At 34.2% G+C, this 17,459-nt stretch overlaps 2 protein-coding genes across 4 annotated transcripts; both read right to left on the bottom strand.

The window, feature by feature from the left end:
* Window positions 1-300: 300 nt before the first annotated feature.
* LOC142526857 (zinc finger CCCH domain-containing protein 3-like) lies at window positions 301-6,033 on the bottom strand. Of its 2 annotated transcripts, none has more exons than XM_075631490.1 (7): window positions 5,733-6,033; window positions 5,350-5,525; window positions 5,163-5,222; window positions 3,749-3,865; window positions 3,337-3,606; window positions 2,427-2,654; window positions 301-860 (listed from the first exon to the last, which is right to left on the bottom strand). In XM_075631490.1, exons 1-7 carry the CDS (start codon window positions 5,806-5,808, stop codon window positions 495-497), a joined length of 1,293 nt encoding a protein of 430 aa, XP_075487605.1. In that variant the 5' UTR covers window positions 5,809-6,033; the 3' UTR covers window positions 301-494. The 2 variants fall into 2 exon arrangements, with proteins under 2 accessions (XP_075487605.1, XP_075487606.1); XM_075631491.1 differs by having other exon boundaries at window positions 5,350-5,522.
* Window positions 6,034-9,088: 3,055 nt separating this feature from the next.
* Window positions 9,089-16,195, bottom strand: LOC142527835 (protein argonaute 16). 2 transcript variants are annotated; one of them, XM_075632804.1, is made up of 23 exons: window positions 16,033-16,195; window positions 14,650-14,840; window positions 14,363-14,568; window positions 14,069-14,281; window positions 13,856-13,992; window positions 13,670-13,767; window positions 13,488-13,585; window positions 13,240-13,411; window positions 13,037-13,153; window positions 12,851-12,958; window positions 12,708-12,770; window positions 12,465-12,578; window positions 12,221-12,386; window positions 12,012-12,124; window positions 11,781-11,918; window positions 11,562-11,692; window positions 11,396-11,461; window positions 10,689-10,752; window positions 10,321-10,432; window positions 10,165-10,238; window positions 9,623-9,717; window positions 9,502-9,533; window positions 9,089-9,388 (listed from the first exon to the last, which is right to left on the bottom strand). In XM_075632804.1, exons 2-23 carry the CDS (start codon window positions 14,818-14,820, stop codon window positions 9,213-9,215), a joined length of 2,664 nt encoding a protein of 887 aa, XP_075488919.1. In that variant the 5' UTR covers window positions 14,821-14,840; window positions 16,033-16,195; the 3' UTR covers window positions 9,089-9,212. The 2 variants fall into 2 exon arrangements, with proteins under 2 accessions (XP_075488919.1, XP_075488921.1); XM_075632806.1 differs by lacking the exon at window positions 16,033-16,195 and adding an exon at window positions 15,502-15,777.
* Window positions 16,196-17,459: the final 1,264 nt, after the last annotated feature.

Here is a 17,459-nt window from a genome sequence, read left to right as displayed (position 1 = left end):
GATAACCATGATATTACTAGTAGCATTAAAGTATCATGTATAATGATAGATTTCAACGTTTCTATGAGAAAGTAAGAGCTCACCTTTGTTCATTCAAACGAACTAACTGACAGAAATTTACCAGAACTCATTTTTTCGTTTGATATATAAATATGATACGTTTTCATCGTCAATCTATTTATAAAATAGTATAACTATATAAATTTTTGGTATATAGAACATTGATAATAAAAGCAGAGAATCTATGATAATATTATCGATATAATTTACTATCTAAAGATGAAGAATGGAGCAAATTAGTTAACAAAGGGGTTTTCCATAAATCAAGTGCCATGCTTGGTCAAATAGCTTGGAACAGTATCAAAAACACACAACAAAAAGACCATGTCAAAAAATGATCGTGGATTTCATGACACATTCAAATATAAAGGCCCGAGAACGACAAGCATTGATGACATGGATGGTGGTTGTGATTCTAATCGTGTTAACAACAGTCAGAGAGATTTGCTAGATTCATAGTGAACGAGCTCATAGGGTGTTTTGAAAGAATTCGGAAGAGAATCAGACTGATCAGGTGAACCTTCACGGCCTTTTGTACTAGCCTGCCAATTCTCATCGCTCCCAGTTGCAACTTGCTTGATCCCTTCGCTTAAAGTTGATGATTTAGAGGGAGATATTTCAGATGATGGAGCCTGCGGTGATGCTCTTTGATACGGTATGGGAGGTGAATAAAGAGCTGCCAGAGAAGGGATGCTTAAACTGTAGGCGTACGAGTAGGCATCCAAAGGATGATCGAATTTACAAGTAGGACCATACTTGCAAAGTCCGTAAAGGCTATAATACGAACATACAGGATCTCCCTGCAAGAGAACAAAATAATGGTTAAAACACAGAAACTGTAAAGACATCAAATCAAACATGAAATTTTCAGAACTGCAAGAATCATGATGCCTTGCACTTCAACTGTTGAAAATGCTGCTTTTGGTCATCTCTGTGTTTTTCCGAGTAAAACACATATATTGTTGATCCCACTTTGTGGAAGGATGACCACAACATCACAACATACCACTTCCACATTATTCGATGATTGCGCATCATACCGACTCTACTATATCTTGTGTATTTTTAGAACACGGGCATCATGATTTTTGCTCGTGCAGTAGTGTTTAGCCATGTCCTACGAGATCAATTATCTCTCATATTCTCAATGACATAGAACATGTAGCTCTCTGATATAATCCACAAAACTGATGCCATATTTGACTATGTACGTTTGCGACTCTACCAACAAGGTTTTTCTTTACCTTGCAAATGACACTACTAATAACCCATGGTTGGTTAGAATTTCTATGTTACATTCCAAATTGCCACTTTGTACAATTCTTGTAAGCTCTCTATCATAGCATTTAAACTTTCAACAAAGCAAGCCAACCGAATGCTCCGTCGCATGAAAAATATAATGCTATTTCACATTCAAAATGTCTGACAGTCATCACAAATCTCATACCCGTACAAGGAACCAGTGACCGGTTCATTTTAAACCACAATAAATTAAACTATTTCACCGATGAGAAAATCAAATAGTAAAACTCTATTTTTTATGCATTTCATCAATATGGTTTGAGCCATGGCTCACATGATCACACCCCACATAAATAAACAGCAGAAACTTTTGGCAACACAGGGTAAAAGTTCCTCATTTCCTTACATCCAGCATGTTTTATGTTGTAAGCTCAGCATAAAAACAGAAATTTCTCAGTTCATCTCAGTACTCAAACTGAACTGGGTTTTTCATAATAACTCAGAATATAGTGGGACTATGACTTCTGAAAAATTATGAAGCGTTTTGTTGATCATTGATCACATATTGACATTATAGAGGATAACTCGAGTTTGCTATCAAAGTTATAAAACAGACAGGCGTGGATGCTTTTACGCTGGACCAGCCAGCGAAGCTGTAATGGGTTAATGTAAATTGAAATGGAATGGACATGGGCGCAGTTAGAGTCAACAAGCACAGAATGGTTAATGATTACACAAGGGACTATTGATAAATACATTCACAAGGGACTATTGATAAATACATTCTAATGAACTCATTTTAAGATACCAATATTTCACAGAATATAGTTTCACAAGGGACTATTGATAAATACATCAAATGCAACCATGTCTCAAGAGTTGAGCATCATAAAATAATGCATTTACCTCATATGATATTGAAGGAATCAGCTTCACAAATTAACATTGTCAAATTGATTAAACCCATTCCCCATTTTCTACCCGACAGTATTTTATTATGGTATTCACCAACATATTCCAACACAAAGAAAATATGTTTCTTATTTTTATTCATTTAGTCTGGTCAACTATTCATATCAAAAGATACACGCCAAGATCGAAGATACAGACATGAAGCAACTCACAGGTCTTAAAGGAAGTCCAAGTGGACCAAGGGAACTCGATGTCAATTGCGAGATTTTTTCTCTTGGGTGGTGATACTTGCAGTCCTGTCCGTATTTGCAGCTCCCATAATTCATGAAATATCGGCATTCAGGTTGATCCGGCCTTTCCGGAAGATAGGATGCTGATAGGTTCCCATTGGAAGCTGGTGCAGAGTGGACAGTGGTCATAGATAGAGGACTGAAACTTCCCTGGTGTTCAGAAAGAGATCAAGTAAAGAATTGTAAATTATGAATATACACGTCAAATTAAAATTTCTACGGAAATTTCATTACCCCAGGCAACTAAATGCAGTCATTAGCACAGTGACTGGAATGCATCAAGAAAGAGAGTGCTTATGAAAATACTGGCTGCATGACCAAGAAATCATACAGCTGTTCCACGCATAATTTTCTTTTGATGCAACACATTGAAAAAAGTCAGATTGTTGCATTTTACTTGAAAAGTTAAATGTTTTCAGTTCAACAAAATGGTTGCCAACTTTGAAATTTTCTGAGTCGTCCAAATTTATCAAAGTGTTCATAATAACATTACAAGTATAAGACATAACCAGAGTTTAGATCCACAAATGTAAAGGCACTATCGATATACAGATGGTGCAAATAAATACTCAAAAAGCAGTTTTTTAAAAAATTTATAGCATATAGGTTGAGAGAACATGGTTAAGAACTGTGGGAGGAATGCATAAACATTAGAATTGTTGCAATAGCCTCTCATAAGACTTGATGGCAACATATTTTCATCACCTTTCCTTCCAAGTAAAGTGCATTAAATTTTTTGCAAGCCAAAATAACACTCTTGAGACAAAAGATGTTGCATTAAATTTCACAAAATTCTACACAAACTGATAGTTTTCCATTTAATAGAACATACCATATACGTGCTCCAGCCTTGTGATGGAGATAGAAATAATGACATGTAGCTTTGTGGAAGTTGCGTGGAAGGACTGGGGAAATAAGTAGCCTTTGGTAAGGATGCTGTCGGAAGTTCACCAACAGATGGTGCACCAGATGAAGACACTACCGAAGGTCCTATCACAGGCAAGACATTTGCAGTTGGCAGGGGTTGAGGATGATGGAACTTGCAAGCATATCCATACTTGCATAATCCAGTCCGCATATAATAAAGGCATGGCTTTGCATCCTGTATACTTATGATAATAAGCTCTATCACACATAAAACCACATCATCTATAAGCATTTCCATATCACATTCCATTTAGGTTATTGAGCCTCCAACAGCATTCTGAATTTAGAGGTACAACTAGAACAAAACAAATAAGTACCTCACGCATTGGCAGACCCAATATATTTGGAACTGCTGATGAGTCAACAGACCTGTCCTTTGGGTGATGGTACTTACAAGTTGACCCATATTTGCACCAACCTGTCTTTAGATAGTACTGCAAGACCATAGGAACCAATTATAGGAGCCTGTAAATGATAGCAACCCAAGAATCATGCAGATCTACGCTTACTTTGCAAGAGTTATGAAAATTCCTCATTGGAGACGGAAAAAAACAGGAGAAGAAACAACTAATTATCGGTTTGTCCACAAAATACATTTTATATTTTACTCAATTTATCCCAGAAGACAAATCACAACTTTCAATTATACAGCTCCAATCCTCATTCAAACAAACAGAACTCACGGGGAAAACAATTCAAGTAAATAATGATAAATACTCATAGATGAGCTAGAAACAAATAATACACGAACACACACAAAGCTGTCATTATTTAGGACTGCTGTGAGTTGAAAATGATAACAAATCAGAACCATGAAACAGGTTAAGGAACGGTTGAAAAGCCAACAGATTAATATCCAGGAGACAATCATATAACCAAAACATACCATGTCCGAAATTATCATTCCTGAACATCATCGAGATCTGTATTATAAATATCTTTGATACGGAGAGAAATAAGTTACAGTGTCTTCTGAGAAAGGCAACTAGCAGCCATCCATTTCAACAAGTTCAATGTAGAATTGGCCCAAACTAGTTGCTTTCATTCAGTAAAAAAAAATTTAAAGGTTCAGAATTCATTACAGGATCGATCAAATGCCAAGTGTGCGCAGATCAATTATAGTTAATTAAATGGCAATTTCCAACAAACGGCAACTTCGCAATGTGGGAAAAATCCAAGACTTCCTCTATTGAAAAATAACTCCTTCGTCTAACGCCTTGTAACTTAAGACTTGTTGAATATAGCAAGCTAAATTACCATAAACGAGGGACAAATGGCAGTAAACCTTCCTATTCAAATCACTCCACACTAGGGCAAGAAATAAAAAGCCTAGTTGAGTATAATGTTGATTGCTATCATAAGCATCCCCCTAACAGCCCTGAAAAACTAGAATCTACATCATCTTTGTTTGATAAAAAGGAAAAAGATAAGAAATATTCGGACATATGAGTAAGATTTACTTCAAAGGAAATCAAGTCCAAAAAGTGACCAGTTCGCAGAACCATAAAAAGATAAATGGAAAAGTGATTATTCAAGAGCTTCGTTAAACACATTATTTAAGATAAGAAGACATTAGGCTCGTGAAGAGACCTCTTTCTCAAACAGAACAACTAACTGTAAGCATTTTGTTATTCCATCAGGAATTTTTAAACATAATGAACGATGAAAAAAAGTAACCCAGAACTTAACAGCGAAATTGCAAACCAGAAAACAAGGACAATACAAATTTACCTCGCAATCAGGCTGCCCAGCTCTTTCTGGCAGTTCAGTAGTGTTTCTAACACCATAATCCTAGCCAATCAACAAAAAATGAAAACGGGTATTATTCCATATGTTACTTCAATAAGTAGCTAAAACACCGCAAGCACAGTGAAAAAAATATAGATTATTTTGAGATTGATTTGAGATTGATATTTACATGTCCTCCATTAGAGGGATGATTGAAACGACAATTGCTCCCATATCCACAAGTCCCTGTTCTCAGATAGTATAGGCAATCCGGTTCACCTGGTCGATCCGGATATGCACCCGCTTCATCACCCACTCCACCATTATCATCACTGTTCCCCAACTTCAACCTGCTCATCATATCTGCTGCAATAAACATAAAATAATCCGTAAAAAAAAACATATTGTAAATATTTTAACAACAAAAAGTACCTTTTCGAACATCGACAGACGAAAACGATCATCAGGACGGAATCGGAGGATAAAAATTACAAAAACGATATACCCCAGCGCAAAACAAAATCAAACACCCAAAAAAATGTTTTCCTCAACAGAAAAATTTGAGAGAAATACCTTCGACTTGTCCAGGAGCTGGATTGTAGGAATCGGACACCACACAATTCCTACGCATTCTCGAATTCCCCGGCATCGATTCCCGATATTTGTACACACGATTTCCACAACGCACGATTAAATTCTGAAGATTATGCGTGTGCGGATGAATATACGGTCGATGAAACTCGAGAAAAAGCTTCGATCAATGGCGGAAATCCAGAATCACGCCAAATTTAATTACCAAAATATTATTAACAGTAATTTGGGAAAAAAAAATCTAAGAAACTTGTACCAAAATTTTAAATATTTCTTTAATTAATATAATAATATTTTTAGGGGTTCTCGTACTCGAGTAAGAATATTTAAAGTCGTTCATAAAATTAAATAATAAAGGCCAACGATACGTAAAGACTTTTTTACCCTCTTTTGTTTCTATCTTGACCTGGTGCGACTGGTCTTTTTAGTCTTTTCGGTGCAGAAGAGAATATAGTTTTTTGTCTTTATTTTATTAGTACACGAAAAATCGGTGCCGTTAAAGTGCGATAGAAATAGCGTGGTCCACAAACAGGGACGCATGAGCCGTTGGATCCTTTTTTGTGGGGCCCACGAGCACTAAACAGTGGCCCCCAATGCACCGACCTTTTATGTATAATAATGTACGTGTTCATAAAAAAAAATAATAATAATAAAATTTTTAGTTTTAAAAATTAAATGTTGTTAAAATTAGTTATCAATAATGATCGTGTTGTTTAACCTTTATAAATTATATAAGGTGATAATTTAATGATTTTATCATATACTAATTTTGGTTGGCTCCAATTCCAAATGATCTGGTCGAAAAAGATAAATTAACGTTGATATTTTTATGGGAGATTTTCTTAAATAGATTTTCACACAATTACTATAATCAATTTTAGTCTTCGGTTAAATTAATTTACTAAATAGTCTTTTTATCATATCAAATTATATAGATATCCCATATCATTTAAACTCCATTCATCATCAATTTTTTTATCTCAAACTCTTTATTTGATTTTCACAATTTCTCGAATAATCTTATGAATTCCATGCATTTGGACATAGAGTGATGATAATTTGAGATAATTCTTTTGTCGAGTATCATTTTTATGCATTTTATTTTTTTGAAGGTTTGTTGTGCATACTCATAAACTGTTAGCATGAAATAAAGTAGAGACTTAATTGAGACCATCGGATTTTTTTTTTATATTTGTATAAACTCACATTGGTGTAATTATTACGTTTCATAACCATGGTGATTGATGATGTTGTGTATATTATTTTAGATGAGCAACAATGGTAATTAAAATATTATAACATTGTTGGTTTCATATGCACTAATTCAAACTAACAATTCATAATTTTATTAAAATATGTTTATTGATATAAGTAAGTAGTATTAAAAAAATTAATATATTATAAATTAAATAAAACAGAACAAATGTTAAATCAACTCTTAAAGATAAATAATAAATAATTAAACAAATGAATCACGAAAATGGAACATGTGTGTTTATAGAAAAAAGATATTTTAGGATTTTTTTTAATTAAATAAGACACAATGCGAAATATATAATAAAGAAGGCCATTTTTAAAATTATGACTTTAAAATAAACTACAATAATCAATTTCCCTAAAAAAAAATAGTTGAGCATTCTGTGCTAATGGAACCTTTTATTTTGTATAATCGAACCAACCGAGATATTTTTCAATAACCAATCAAAAACCAAGCGGCATATAAATATTTAATTCAGTCGATAATCAAATTAACAATTTTTCTGAAAAAATAAATAAATTTCAAGCACGAGATCACTGATTTAATTTACAGAAAGAGATTTCATTCACATTATAAGTTAAGAACTCATCGATTTAAGGTGGTCTTAACTGAATAAATGAGCACACGAGAAGGCAATATACAAATAAAATCAAATATCATAAATATTAAAATATATATAAAAATTAATATAATTTAAAAAAAAATCAGTTAAATCGATCAACATATTAAAATTAAAACCGTACCTATTTGGGGAATATTTCACCTCACATGTGGGTGCAGTGCCCTCATGTGTAGATCCAGGATCTAGATTTAACCACAATTACATGAGATCCACTATTTTTTTTTAAAATCACAAATGTGACTAAATCTGGACCATCTAAATCCTGTTGAGGCACTGCCGCCACAGGCAGGATCGAACGTTCCCCTATTTGGCCCATTTTTTTTAAAAAAAAAAACCGAATTTCAAAATTTGCTTCATTCGGTCAATTAATTCGATTTAACCGAATTAATACTCACCCCTAATCATATTCCCAATATTTTTGTATGATCCAAAATTTACTTTTCCACTCATTTATGTTTTACAATATACAATCAAATCATATCTCCAATTATGTATTTTTGGTATTTAAATAACTACTTTGGAACTTGGTGTTCATTGATTGAACTGTGAACCACTAAATATATTGGCAAAAATTTGTGTGAGACAGATATCTTATTTGAGTGATCTATTAAATAATATTACTTTTTATGCTAAAAGTATTACTTTTTATTGTAAATATCGATAGGTTTAACCCCTCTCACAGATAAATATTCGTGAAACCGTCTCACAAGAGACTTACTCAAATATATTTCCTTTTATCTCAATTGTATATATCATCTTCTTTCTTAGTTTGTCTCAAATATAACTACATTTACTAATATATTTTATATTCTTTCCCTAATATACCTTTATTTAATTTAAGATCTTGTAATTAACTGATTATTGGATATATAACAAATCATTTATATTATAATAAATAAATGTAAATTTTATCTTTTGTTAATTTACAACTATTTAGTGCCGTAAAATTTCACGTTTTCAGCTCTCAAATAAAATAAATATGTTGTGCGGCTCTTTCATATCGTGAACTGATTATGTACTAGTTTATATAGTGGATTTAGAAAAAGGTCTATTCACCTCTCCCTGTTAGAACATTTTCTTGCTGTTTTCAAATCCTGGCAACTAACGAGTGGTATCAGATATTATTATTTTCTTATTTCTTAAAATATTTTCAAAATATATCATTTCAACAATACATTTGCTGGCAAATTTCCCATGTTATCCAAGTAGAAGTATGATTATTGGTACTTGGAATATCAATACATATGTCAGAACAGGACATGACGATAACATGTGATATGTCTTTATTAACGGAATAATTTATGAGATGTTAGGGTGATTTGAAGATTATGAGCACACTCCCAAAAGTATTGGCGAGGGTCATTTCTCTCTTTTGAAGAAAATAAAATAGTTGAGGACTAGTGACTTGAAATAGGAACTGAAACAAAAACTAAAACAAGAGTTTTAATTGAAATAGGACAAAAACCAGCTTTGGGAATATTTGAGTCACCCCTTCTACCAAATTAGCAGTAGCAAAGAATCATTTACAACTATTCGAAGAGAACGATCAACTTTAAATAAAGTTACAATATTCTCGTCAGTTTCAGCAAAAGAACATGGATCCAGCGACATTGCTGTGCAGCCTGGGCAACTGGGGTACTGGGATGCTTCCTGCCGTTGACATATTTTTCTGTCCAGACGAAGTTTCAGATGAATCTTCAAACTTCAAGAACTGCCCTATTTGTTGGGCTGCAAGATGTGCATAACATATGGGTGCAACTGCAATAGTAAGCACAACACAATAGGTGAAGGAGGTTTTGTGTAACGATGTACTTCATTGAAAATAGTTGGAAAGTAAAATCGAATGGAAGTATACAAAAGTTGAAATTTACCTATGGAAATAGCAGTACTACTCCTTTGGTATCTGCAGGGAGGAGATAAATATAACCATTCTAAACGAAGCTATCATAGAGAAAAAGATGAGAATAGACTGAAAGCAGCTTTAAAGCATACACATATGATAGTGAATGGAGAAGATTTTGCAGATCATCAGGAGGGAAACCAATCTCATTAAGTAAGACATGATAATGGGCTGGCCGAGAAGTTCCCTGCAATATAAATTGCCGTCACGAAACAATTTTGTGGAATGCAACTTGAACTAGTAATGCCTCGCGGCTAAGTGATTTGGAAAATGTATGTTCAATCCTCAAATATGGTTAGGATTTCATATGACAACGCATGCTCATCATTATATGTGAATAACTATTAGGTGTGCAATAGTTCATAATGTGCTTTGGAGTATGTTAAGTTTTGTTTCGATACCTTGAGTTGAATGTGAGGTTTATCACATAATCATAAAGTACTAACCGAGAATATATCTCACGATGGAGGACAGCATAAACATAATACTTCCATAATTTAATTAGTTTTAAAGAAATTTGAGGTATTTTACGCGTTTAATTACATAACGAATGTAAAACAGATCTGCTCAATGAATGCATCCGTGTAACTAAATTAATTGCATAAAGCAAAGAGGAAAGGACGGGAAAACTTACCATCATCCCTGCATGAGCACACATGTAAAAATCATAATTTCTTGGATGTACAACTTTAGTGTCCACAACGGTACCTGCAGCCGGACAGTGCATGTTATTGTTGTATATAGTTGACATAATACTAGAATTAGAACATAACTGTGAAAAGAAATAGACCAGGTGGAACGTTTTCGGGAGCCGAAGCTTGAAATAGCTGTATATGGTGTCTCTTTTGAGCCACTATAACGGTGAATTTTGGGACGTCGACCTCACCAAGATGTTGGTAAGCCTGGAAAATAAAAAATTTCAAGCTCGAGGACTAAGTCTAGATAGAAGGGTTTAAAATAACACCATTACACTATGAGCTCTTCGATACTGAGAATTTTACAAATAAAACGATCAGTAGACTTTTCTATAACTCAATAGCTGCAAATTGTCAAGGGGTATGTTTCCATAATCAAATCAAAACTTTACAAGGACTAACATTAAAAATGCAAGCGGTCATCAAATGCATTTACTCTGAAAACTGCAAACAGAAAGGGTACCTTAACTATTTGATCCAGTTCGATGTTCAGCACCTGAGAAAATTGCGACTCACTTACACCATCCCTGAGAAAATTGGAACCATTGAAAATCAGGATAAACAAAATGCATAAAGGATATATTGAGAATTGTTATGTAAATACTCATTGCAAATTCATAAAGAAACCAGAACCTCACTGCTTATCAATTTTTATTCAACTATGGTACTTATTTATTTGTAAGAAAAATGACAGACCAGACCACCTTCTGAGGCTTCATGCATATAACTGATTATGGTGGAAAATATGCATATCACATCTGACAAATTTGACAAGAGAAATAAACACCATTGAAGCACAAAAGGAATTCAAAAGAAAACAGCTATAATGAAAAATCAGAAATCTAGCTGTGTCGCCCTAAACATTTTTGGTCAATGCATAGTAACAGCTACTAAGATCTCACTCATCTCATCTCACACACCGCACATTACAGGAAGTTATTATAGTCATGGATCCAAAATCTCTTAGCTAAATGCTGATTTCTTCTCCAGATAAATACTGATAAAACAAGAAAGCAGCTCCACTGCCTAAACGACTGAAGGATGAACCCATCCAAACATGAAATCATAGGGAATGCGGAAAACAAGATACAAGTTAATGTCATGTCTGCATAGAGATAAAAATATATGCTGTGGCAAAAATAGAGATTCTACATCTGGACAGGAGTCTACCTGAAAACAATTATCTGACTTGGTTTCTGCTTGTTACTGGTTTGATAGAAATCCAAGAGCAGTTCCCTGAAGCATAATATTAGATAAACTTTGCACAGAGTTCTGTAGAACTATAAATCGTGTACCTCAACTTCACGCTGAACAATAAACTGAAAAGACGCCTCACCGGATAATGCCGCCATCTTCCCCATTTGCCAGTGGCTTATATAAAGATTCAATCATCTCCACCTTTGGTGATTGAGTTCGCACTGCTGCTCTATATCTGGATATTAATGGCCAACTACGGGATCCGACAACCTATTCATCATAAGTTAGAGAAGCATCAGGCATAATTTAAAATGCAGTCGATGGGGCACTGCAAAAAGTTCTACAGGCAGCAGCTTACAGCAGCTATGGATGGAATATCTGATTGACCAGGAGAACCATGTGAAACATCCATTCCAATAATCAAGGTTGGCTTATCGTTAATGAGCGGCAGACTGCGTGAATGTTCAAGTGCTAACAGAGAATTGGTCCCCCCTAGCTATAGTTAGAAGTCAAAGAGGTCAATATAACAAAAATGGTGATTTGAAAAAGAAAAGCAACACTTAATATGCGGAAGTTTTATCCATGTTACCTTGGAATTGATTTTGAGAAGTAAATTGGTAAGGTATTGGTCATTGATCTTGAAAGGACACGTGCATTGGGTAACAATACCCAAGTTAATCAGACATTTTTTCTTCCATGGTCCTGGGTGTTAATAAAAATTTCACAAGAACACACCAAAACACAAGTTTTCAAGTTGAAACTCTGTGATAATGAAAAGGATAACAGCAGATAAACTACCATATATGGCAGAGTTTTTCCGTTCTGGTAAGACGCAAAGCAGAAACTCAGGAGGACCAGGTAGTTTAGCCATAATCTGTTCAAACATCCTTTCTACACGTATGAAAGGGCTAGCTCTGCTACATTGTGGATCTTCCTCAATTATTGTATATGGACGTTCAATATGCTAGGCAAGAGAATGAAAGACATTCAAATAGCTATTCATTAGGAAGACCTAAAGAAACAAGAATATTAGACTGCGTACAATGCCCTTGTTCCTTCCACAGTTGATAAGCTCCCGAGAAAGATGACTAGTATCACAACGAGCAGAGAAATTAACAAGGGACCAACACTCAATCCGGCAGGGATTTAAAAGTTTCTGTTCAAGATCAAAAGTAAAGCAACCGGTAACTTACAAAGATAGCCCCCGTCTCCATTTTACAAATAACTCTAAGATACATCAAAGAAGTAGAGTAGAACAATATACAATATCAAAACAAAGAAATACCTTGTTATTAAAGTTCCACCGTCCATTGCGGGGAAAGAAATCTTCACCATTTCCAACCTTCAACTGGAAGTAGAACATCAGAATCATTGTTAAGATGTGATGCAACACAACACAAGTATCAATTGTGAACAGGGTAGAAGTACCTTTGGCACATCGAGGACACGCCCATCAACTTGAGTAAGCTGGCTTTCAATTGAAATGCCGCAAGAAACTAGGAGTGGATCATCATCATAATGATAGTTTCTCACAGCCTAAAAGATTCAATCAAGAAGTGAAACCCTAATAGAAGAGATGGAAGGGAAAATAATTCATTGGGTTGAATAATTTACATCAGTGACAACTCGAATTCTCTCTGGGGGTTTCTGCCTTGATTGTTCAACTAAGGATGCTCTCTGCATTCCTGACAATGCCTTTTTGTATCTTTGAAGAGAGACTAGAGAACATAACTTTAATTGAAGAAAGATACAGAAAGAAAATTTTAGAAAGAAAGTTGCAGTAGAGTTCATAAGACAACTACCAATAAATTATATACCTCCAGAGGCAAATAGTTAGGTCGTTTTGGTTTTCCAACATCAAGGCATGGCATGTATGCTGAAAATGTTAGTTCTTGACCACGATGTTTCACAAAGTAGTCAAATACAGTGATCTCCAAAGTCTCCCCATCATCTCTGGCATTACCACCATTTTTCACTTTCAATGAAAAACTGAAAAGATAACCACCGTCAGGCATCTTTCAGAAAGGAATGAAGACAAAACACTGCAGCATAACTATTTACTTACAACTGCTGTTCACATGGTTTCTCACTCAAACCTATAATTTTGAACTCCCTGTTGTTATGTCTGGCCTTAACCCTCAGATTCTTGAGCATCCTTTTGGCCTGTGCTCAAGACTCACAATCATGACAAACAGAACTGAAGTAATGGTCAAAGAAAGCAACTGCATACGGTTAAGAACCATTTACTTTTTCCCAGTCAATATTGCGCCTATCCTTCAAATTCTGATTAGCAAGAAGGAAATCCAAAACAGGTCCTGGTTTCAAGATCATTGTTGAGGATACATCTGACAGAATAAACTTTTGCAGTTCTTATACATGAAGCAAACCATAAGAAAAGGAAAATATAGGAAGAGAAAACAAGATGAGTAATACCCATAATTAGAGATAAACCACCATGAGTAGGACGAAAGCTAGAATAGAACCCTTTCACGGCAGTCACACCTCCTCCAACATCACAGAACGTCCGTGTGTCATCATGAAAGAATGATTGCCGAACCAAAAGGCAGCCTCTGCACCAATATCCATTTGTTAAGTATGAGATGATATAAATGTTTATATACTATCTAAAAGGGATTCCTGGTATACTTATTAGCTGCTTTCTGTCTCAATATGATGTCTAGGACCCTCAGACCATCTTGCACTTTTTCTGCTTCAGCTCCTTGAAGGGCAAGAGAGATGGACTTCAACGGTATTTTAGCAGCATAACTGATCTCTACTTTAAAAGCCTTCGACCTTAGAGAGTGCTTTGATCTTTTCCCAGACCCACTTCCACCTCCATAATCAGAAGGGCTCCTAGGTCTAGAAAATGGACTCGGTCAGCATTTACCAGGAAAAAAGCAAAACAAAAACCAGTAAATAAAGGTCAATGATGGACATTACTGCTTGGCAATAGATTCCTCGAGAATCACATTAAATTCCAACTTGTTCTGTGGCAACGGCCCCACTGTATACAGACATTTTTCCCCATCATAAGCAAATGTCTTCCCAGCAAATTCAGAAGAGTATGTTTGGTAAAGTTTTTCGATGATCTTCCTCCCAATCCCTTTGCTGTCAACCACTCCATTATCCTCGGAACTAATAGAAACCTGCATTCAGAATGGACCATCTAATGATCACTTGTACACTCATTACTATACACATAAAAATAGCAGGGTAATATATTTTACATTGTACTGGTAAAATATTTCATTTGGACATCTGAGGGAGACTTTGAAGTGATTTGCGAGTAAAGAGATGGGTCGCCCGGAAGTACCGAATCCAGTTCGGCCAATTATAGACCTCTTAGGCAGTGCTGCTTGTTGTAAATTTTCATCTGGTGGTAAAGTAGGCGATTCCATTTCTTGGTAGAATGAAGAACCTAGAACAATAAGTGAAACAGTAAATAAAAAAAATCCAACACTTTATAAATGCATGAAGCAGAACGAGATAAACCAGATAATGCTTGAATTCTTGGCCAGTTAACAACGTAAATCAATGTTCATCAGAGGACATTGTAGAAATGTGGTATAATTTAGTGGAATAGGAAAAAACTCAAGTGCTTGGCTAGTGGAAGCAACTAAATAACTTGTGCATCAGAAATAACAACATTCTACATAATCATTCAATATAGCAGAAGATTCATTCAAATTCACAAATAACTTAGCCCAGAAACCAGAAGAAAGAAAATCAAGAAGCTACCGTTGTGATGAAAATGCAAGCAGTTCCCCAAGTAAGAAACAACATTAAATCAACAAAATGATAAAACAAAGGTTGCTGTTGATTTTGACATAATCATTCAATATGGCAGAAGATTCATTCAAATTCACAAATAACTTAGCCCAGAAACCAGAAGAAAGAAAATCAAGAAGCTACCGTTATGATGAAAATGCAAGCGGTTCCCCGAGTAATAAACAGCATTAAATCGACAAAATGATAAACAAGGATTGCCGTTGATTTTGACATAATCATTCAATATAGTAGAAGATTCATTCGCAAATAACTTAGCCCAGAAACCAGAAGAAAGAAAATCAAGAAGCAACCGTTATGATGAAAATGCAAACAGTTCCCCAAGTAATAAACAACATTAAATCAGCAAAATGATAAGACTAAGATTGCTGTTGATTTTGGCAGTCCAGAAGAAAAAAGAGGTGAACAACGGAAAAAATCTTCGAGAATAGATTACAGAAACAATGAAATCGCTCAGTAATCCACCCGAATAAAATAGTAAAAAAGAAAGCTACCACATTGCAGAAATAGACATAAACATAAATAAAACTCAGCTAAAAATAAATCACATATCACTAAGAAAGAGTAGCAAAATACAACCAGAAATCTTAAATAAAACAGAAAATCCCCACCACCCACAACAAGAAATTTAAAAAAATTTGAAACAACCACAGTAAATCAATGCGGGACCGTTGAACCCATAAAAAAACATGCAATAATCGGGAAAAAAAATTCAGTTCATACCCGAGTGTTAGAAAAAATCAAAAGTTCTCCAGAAAAAAGAGTGAAAACAAACACAATGGAACAAGATGATGATAAAAAAATAGGAAAAAAAAGGCCTTCACCTCTGTAATGATACTGAAAGATTGAGTGATGATGCCAGCCAAAAAAGCAAAATAAATACGCTCTCACTTCGCAATGCGTACGGAGACTCTCGCACGCACTATCCCTCTGCTGCTACAGAAAATGGAGGGAAAGATCAAGCGTTCCTGTTTTTTTTGTTTTGTTTTGTTTTGTTTTTGTTTTGTTTTGTTTATATTTATGCAAAATTGTGAATTCGCCTAATGTAATTCGGGAAAATAGCTAAACTCATTGTTAGGTTGACCTCGTTTTGATTTTGGTTCTTTATTCACTCAGATTCCAATATTAATTTAAATTTGTACCAATTATTCTTTGTTTCACCGTACTGATGTTGCTATATATTCATCGATAATGTCTAGTGTTACATCAGCTATGTATGACATTTCATCAACACTTCGGTTATAAAATGTCTGAAATTATAGAAGGATCGATAAAATAACACTAAGTGGGGTGTATTCAATGTAGATATTTAATGATTTTAAATGATAGATTTCCGTGGATTTAGTAGATTTTTATTGACTCTTGTAGAATCTCACAGATTTGTAATCAGAAATCCATGGACTTTTGTATACTTTTTGCAAGATTTTGATAGACTTTTTGCAAGATTTTGATAGATAACTGTTAGTATTTTGCCCATACACTCTTGGAATATGAATGTCATCAATAGCCCCAAAAGAAGCAAATAACAAATAAGTCTCCGACACAAAATAAAATCAATGAATAGTGATATGGATCAAACTCCTACAAAAACTTTCATAAGAAGCTAACATGCATATACATTTTTTTAACATATTTTGTTAAATTATCTCCAATTTGTTCATCTCGGTGCAATATATGATGACCCACTGTTGATAATTTCTTAACTTCAACAGAATAAAATATAGAAATTGAAACATATTTTTTTTAAGAAACTGATAGACCGAAGCCTTCATGTACAGTACTGATGAATTATATATATTGGTCATTAAAAAGTTACTATATTTGAATAAAATATAATTATTTAAGTATAATAATATTTTTCAATTCAATTGATTATTATTATAAGATTATCAATAAATTAGATTCATATTATTCCTAACTTCTTCAAATATTTTCTTTGTTTTTTGTTATTAAAAACAATAAAATTTAATATTACAAAATGGTGAGACATGAGATAATAAATAATAATGAGATACTGAATTTTTTAGCTTGTCCTCGCGGAAATTTTTTATCTTGTTATTGTTTCCTTATGTTATAATTTATAAGTGTAGTGATAATCTCGAGAACAATTTGAATGAGGAAGAGAGATCTATGAGTGAGAAAGATATTTTATTTGATTAAAAATCTACCAAAATCTCTAAGGTGAGTAGAAGACAATTTTTGAGTTTTTATGGTTGTACCTAGAGTCTTAAGGTTTGTACATAGAGAATTA

Source organism: Primulina tabacum, chromosome 15 (genome assembly GCF_025594145.1).
Source record: "Primulina tabacum isolate GXHZ01 chromosome 15, ASM2559414v2, whole genome shotgun sequence".
NCBI classification, from domain to species: Eukaryota; Viridiplantae; Streptophyta; class Magnoliopsida; order Lamiales; family Gesneriaceae; genus Primulina; species Primulina tabacum.
This window is presented reverse-complemented; position numbering and strand designations above follow the sequence as displayed.

Excerpts from the sequence above, each read along its gene's own strand:
- LOC142526857 (XM_075631490.1), bottom strand. The coding sequence starts at position 5,808 with ATGCCGGGGAATTCGAGAATGCGTAGGAATTGTGTGGTGTCCGATTCC. Across the intron at positions 5,223-5,349 it reads ATCCCTCTAATGGAGGACAT|GATTATGGTGTTAGAAACAC; the intron begins GTAAATATCAAT and ends TTGATTGGCTAG. Across the intron at positions 3,607-3,748 it reads TGGGTCTGCCAATGCGTGAG|GATGCAAAGCCATGCCTTTA; the intron begins GTACTTATTTGT and ends ATAAGTATACAG.
- LOC142527835 (XM_075632804.1), bottom strand. The coding sequence starts at position 14,820 with ATGGAATCGCCTACTTTACCACCAGATGAAAATTTACAACAAGCAGCA. Across the intron at positions 12,387-12,464 it reads GTGGAAGGAACAAGGGCATT|CATATTGAACGTCCATATAC; the intron begins GTACGCAGTCTA and ends TCTCTTGCCTAG. Across the intron at positions 10,239-10,320 it reads TCCCGAAAACGTTCCACCTG|GTACCGTTGTGGACACTAAA; the intron begins GTCTATTTCTTT and ends GTCCGGCTGCAG.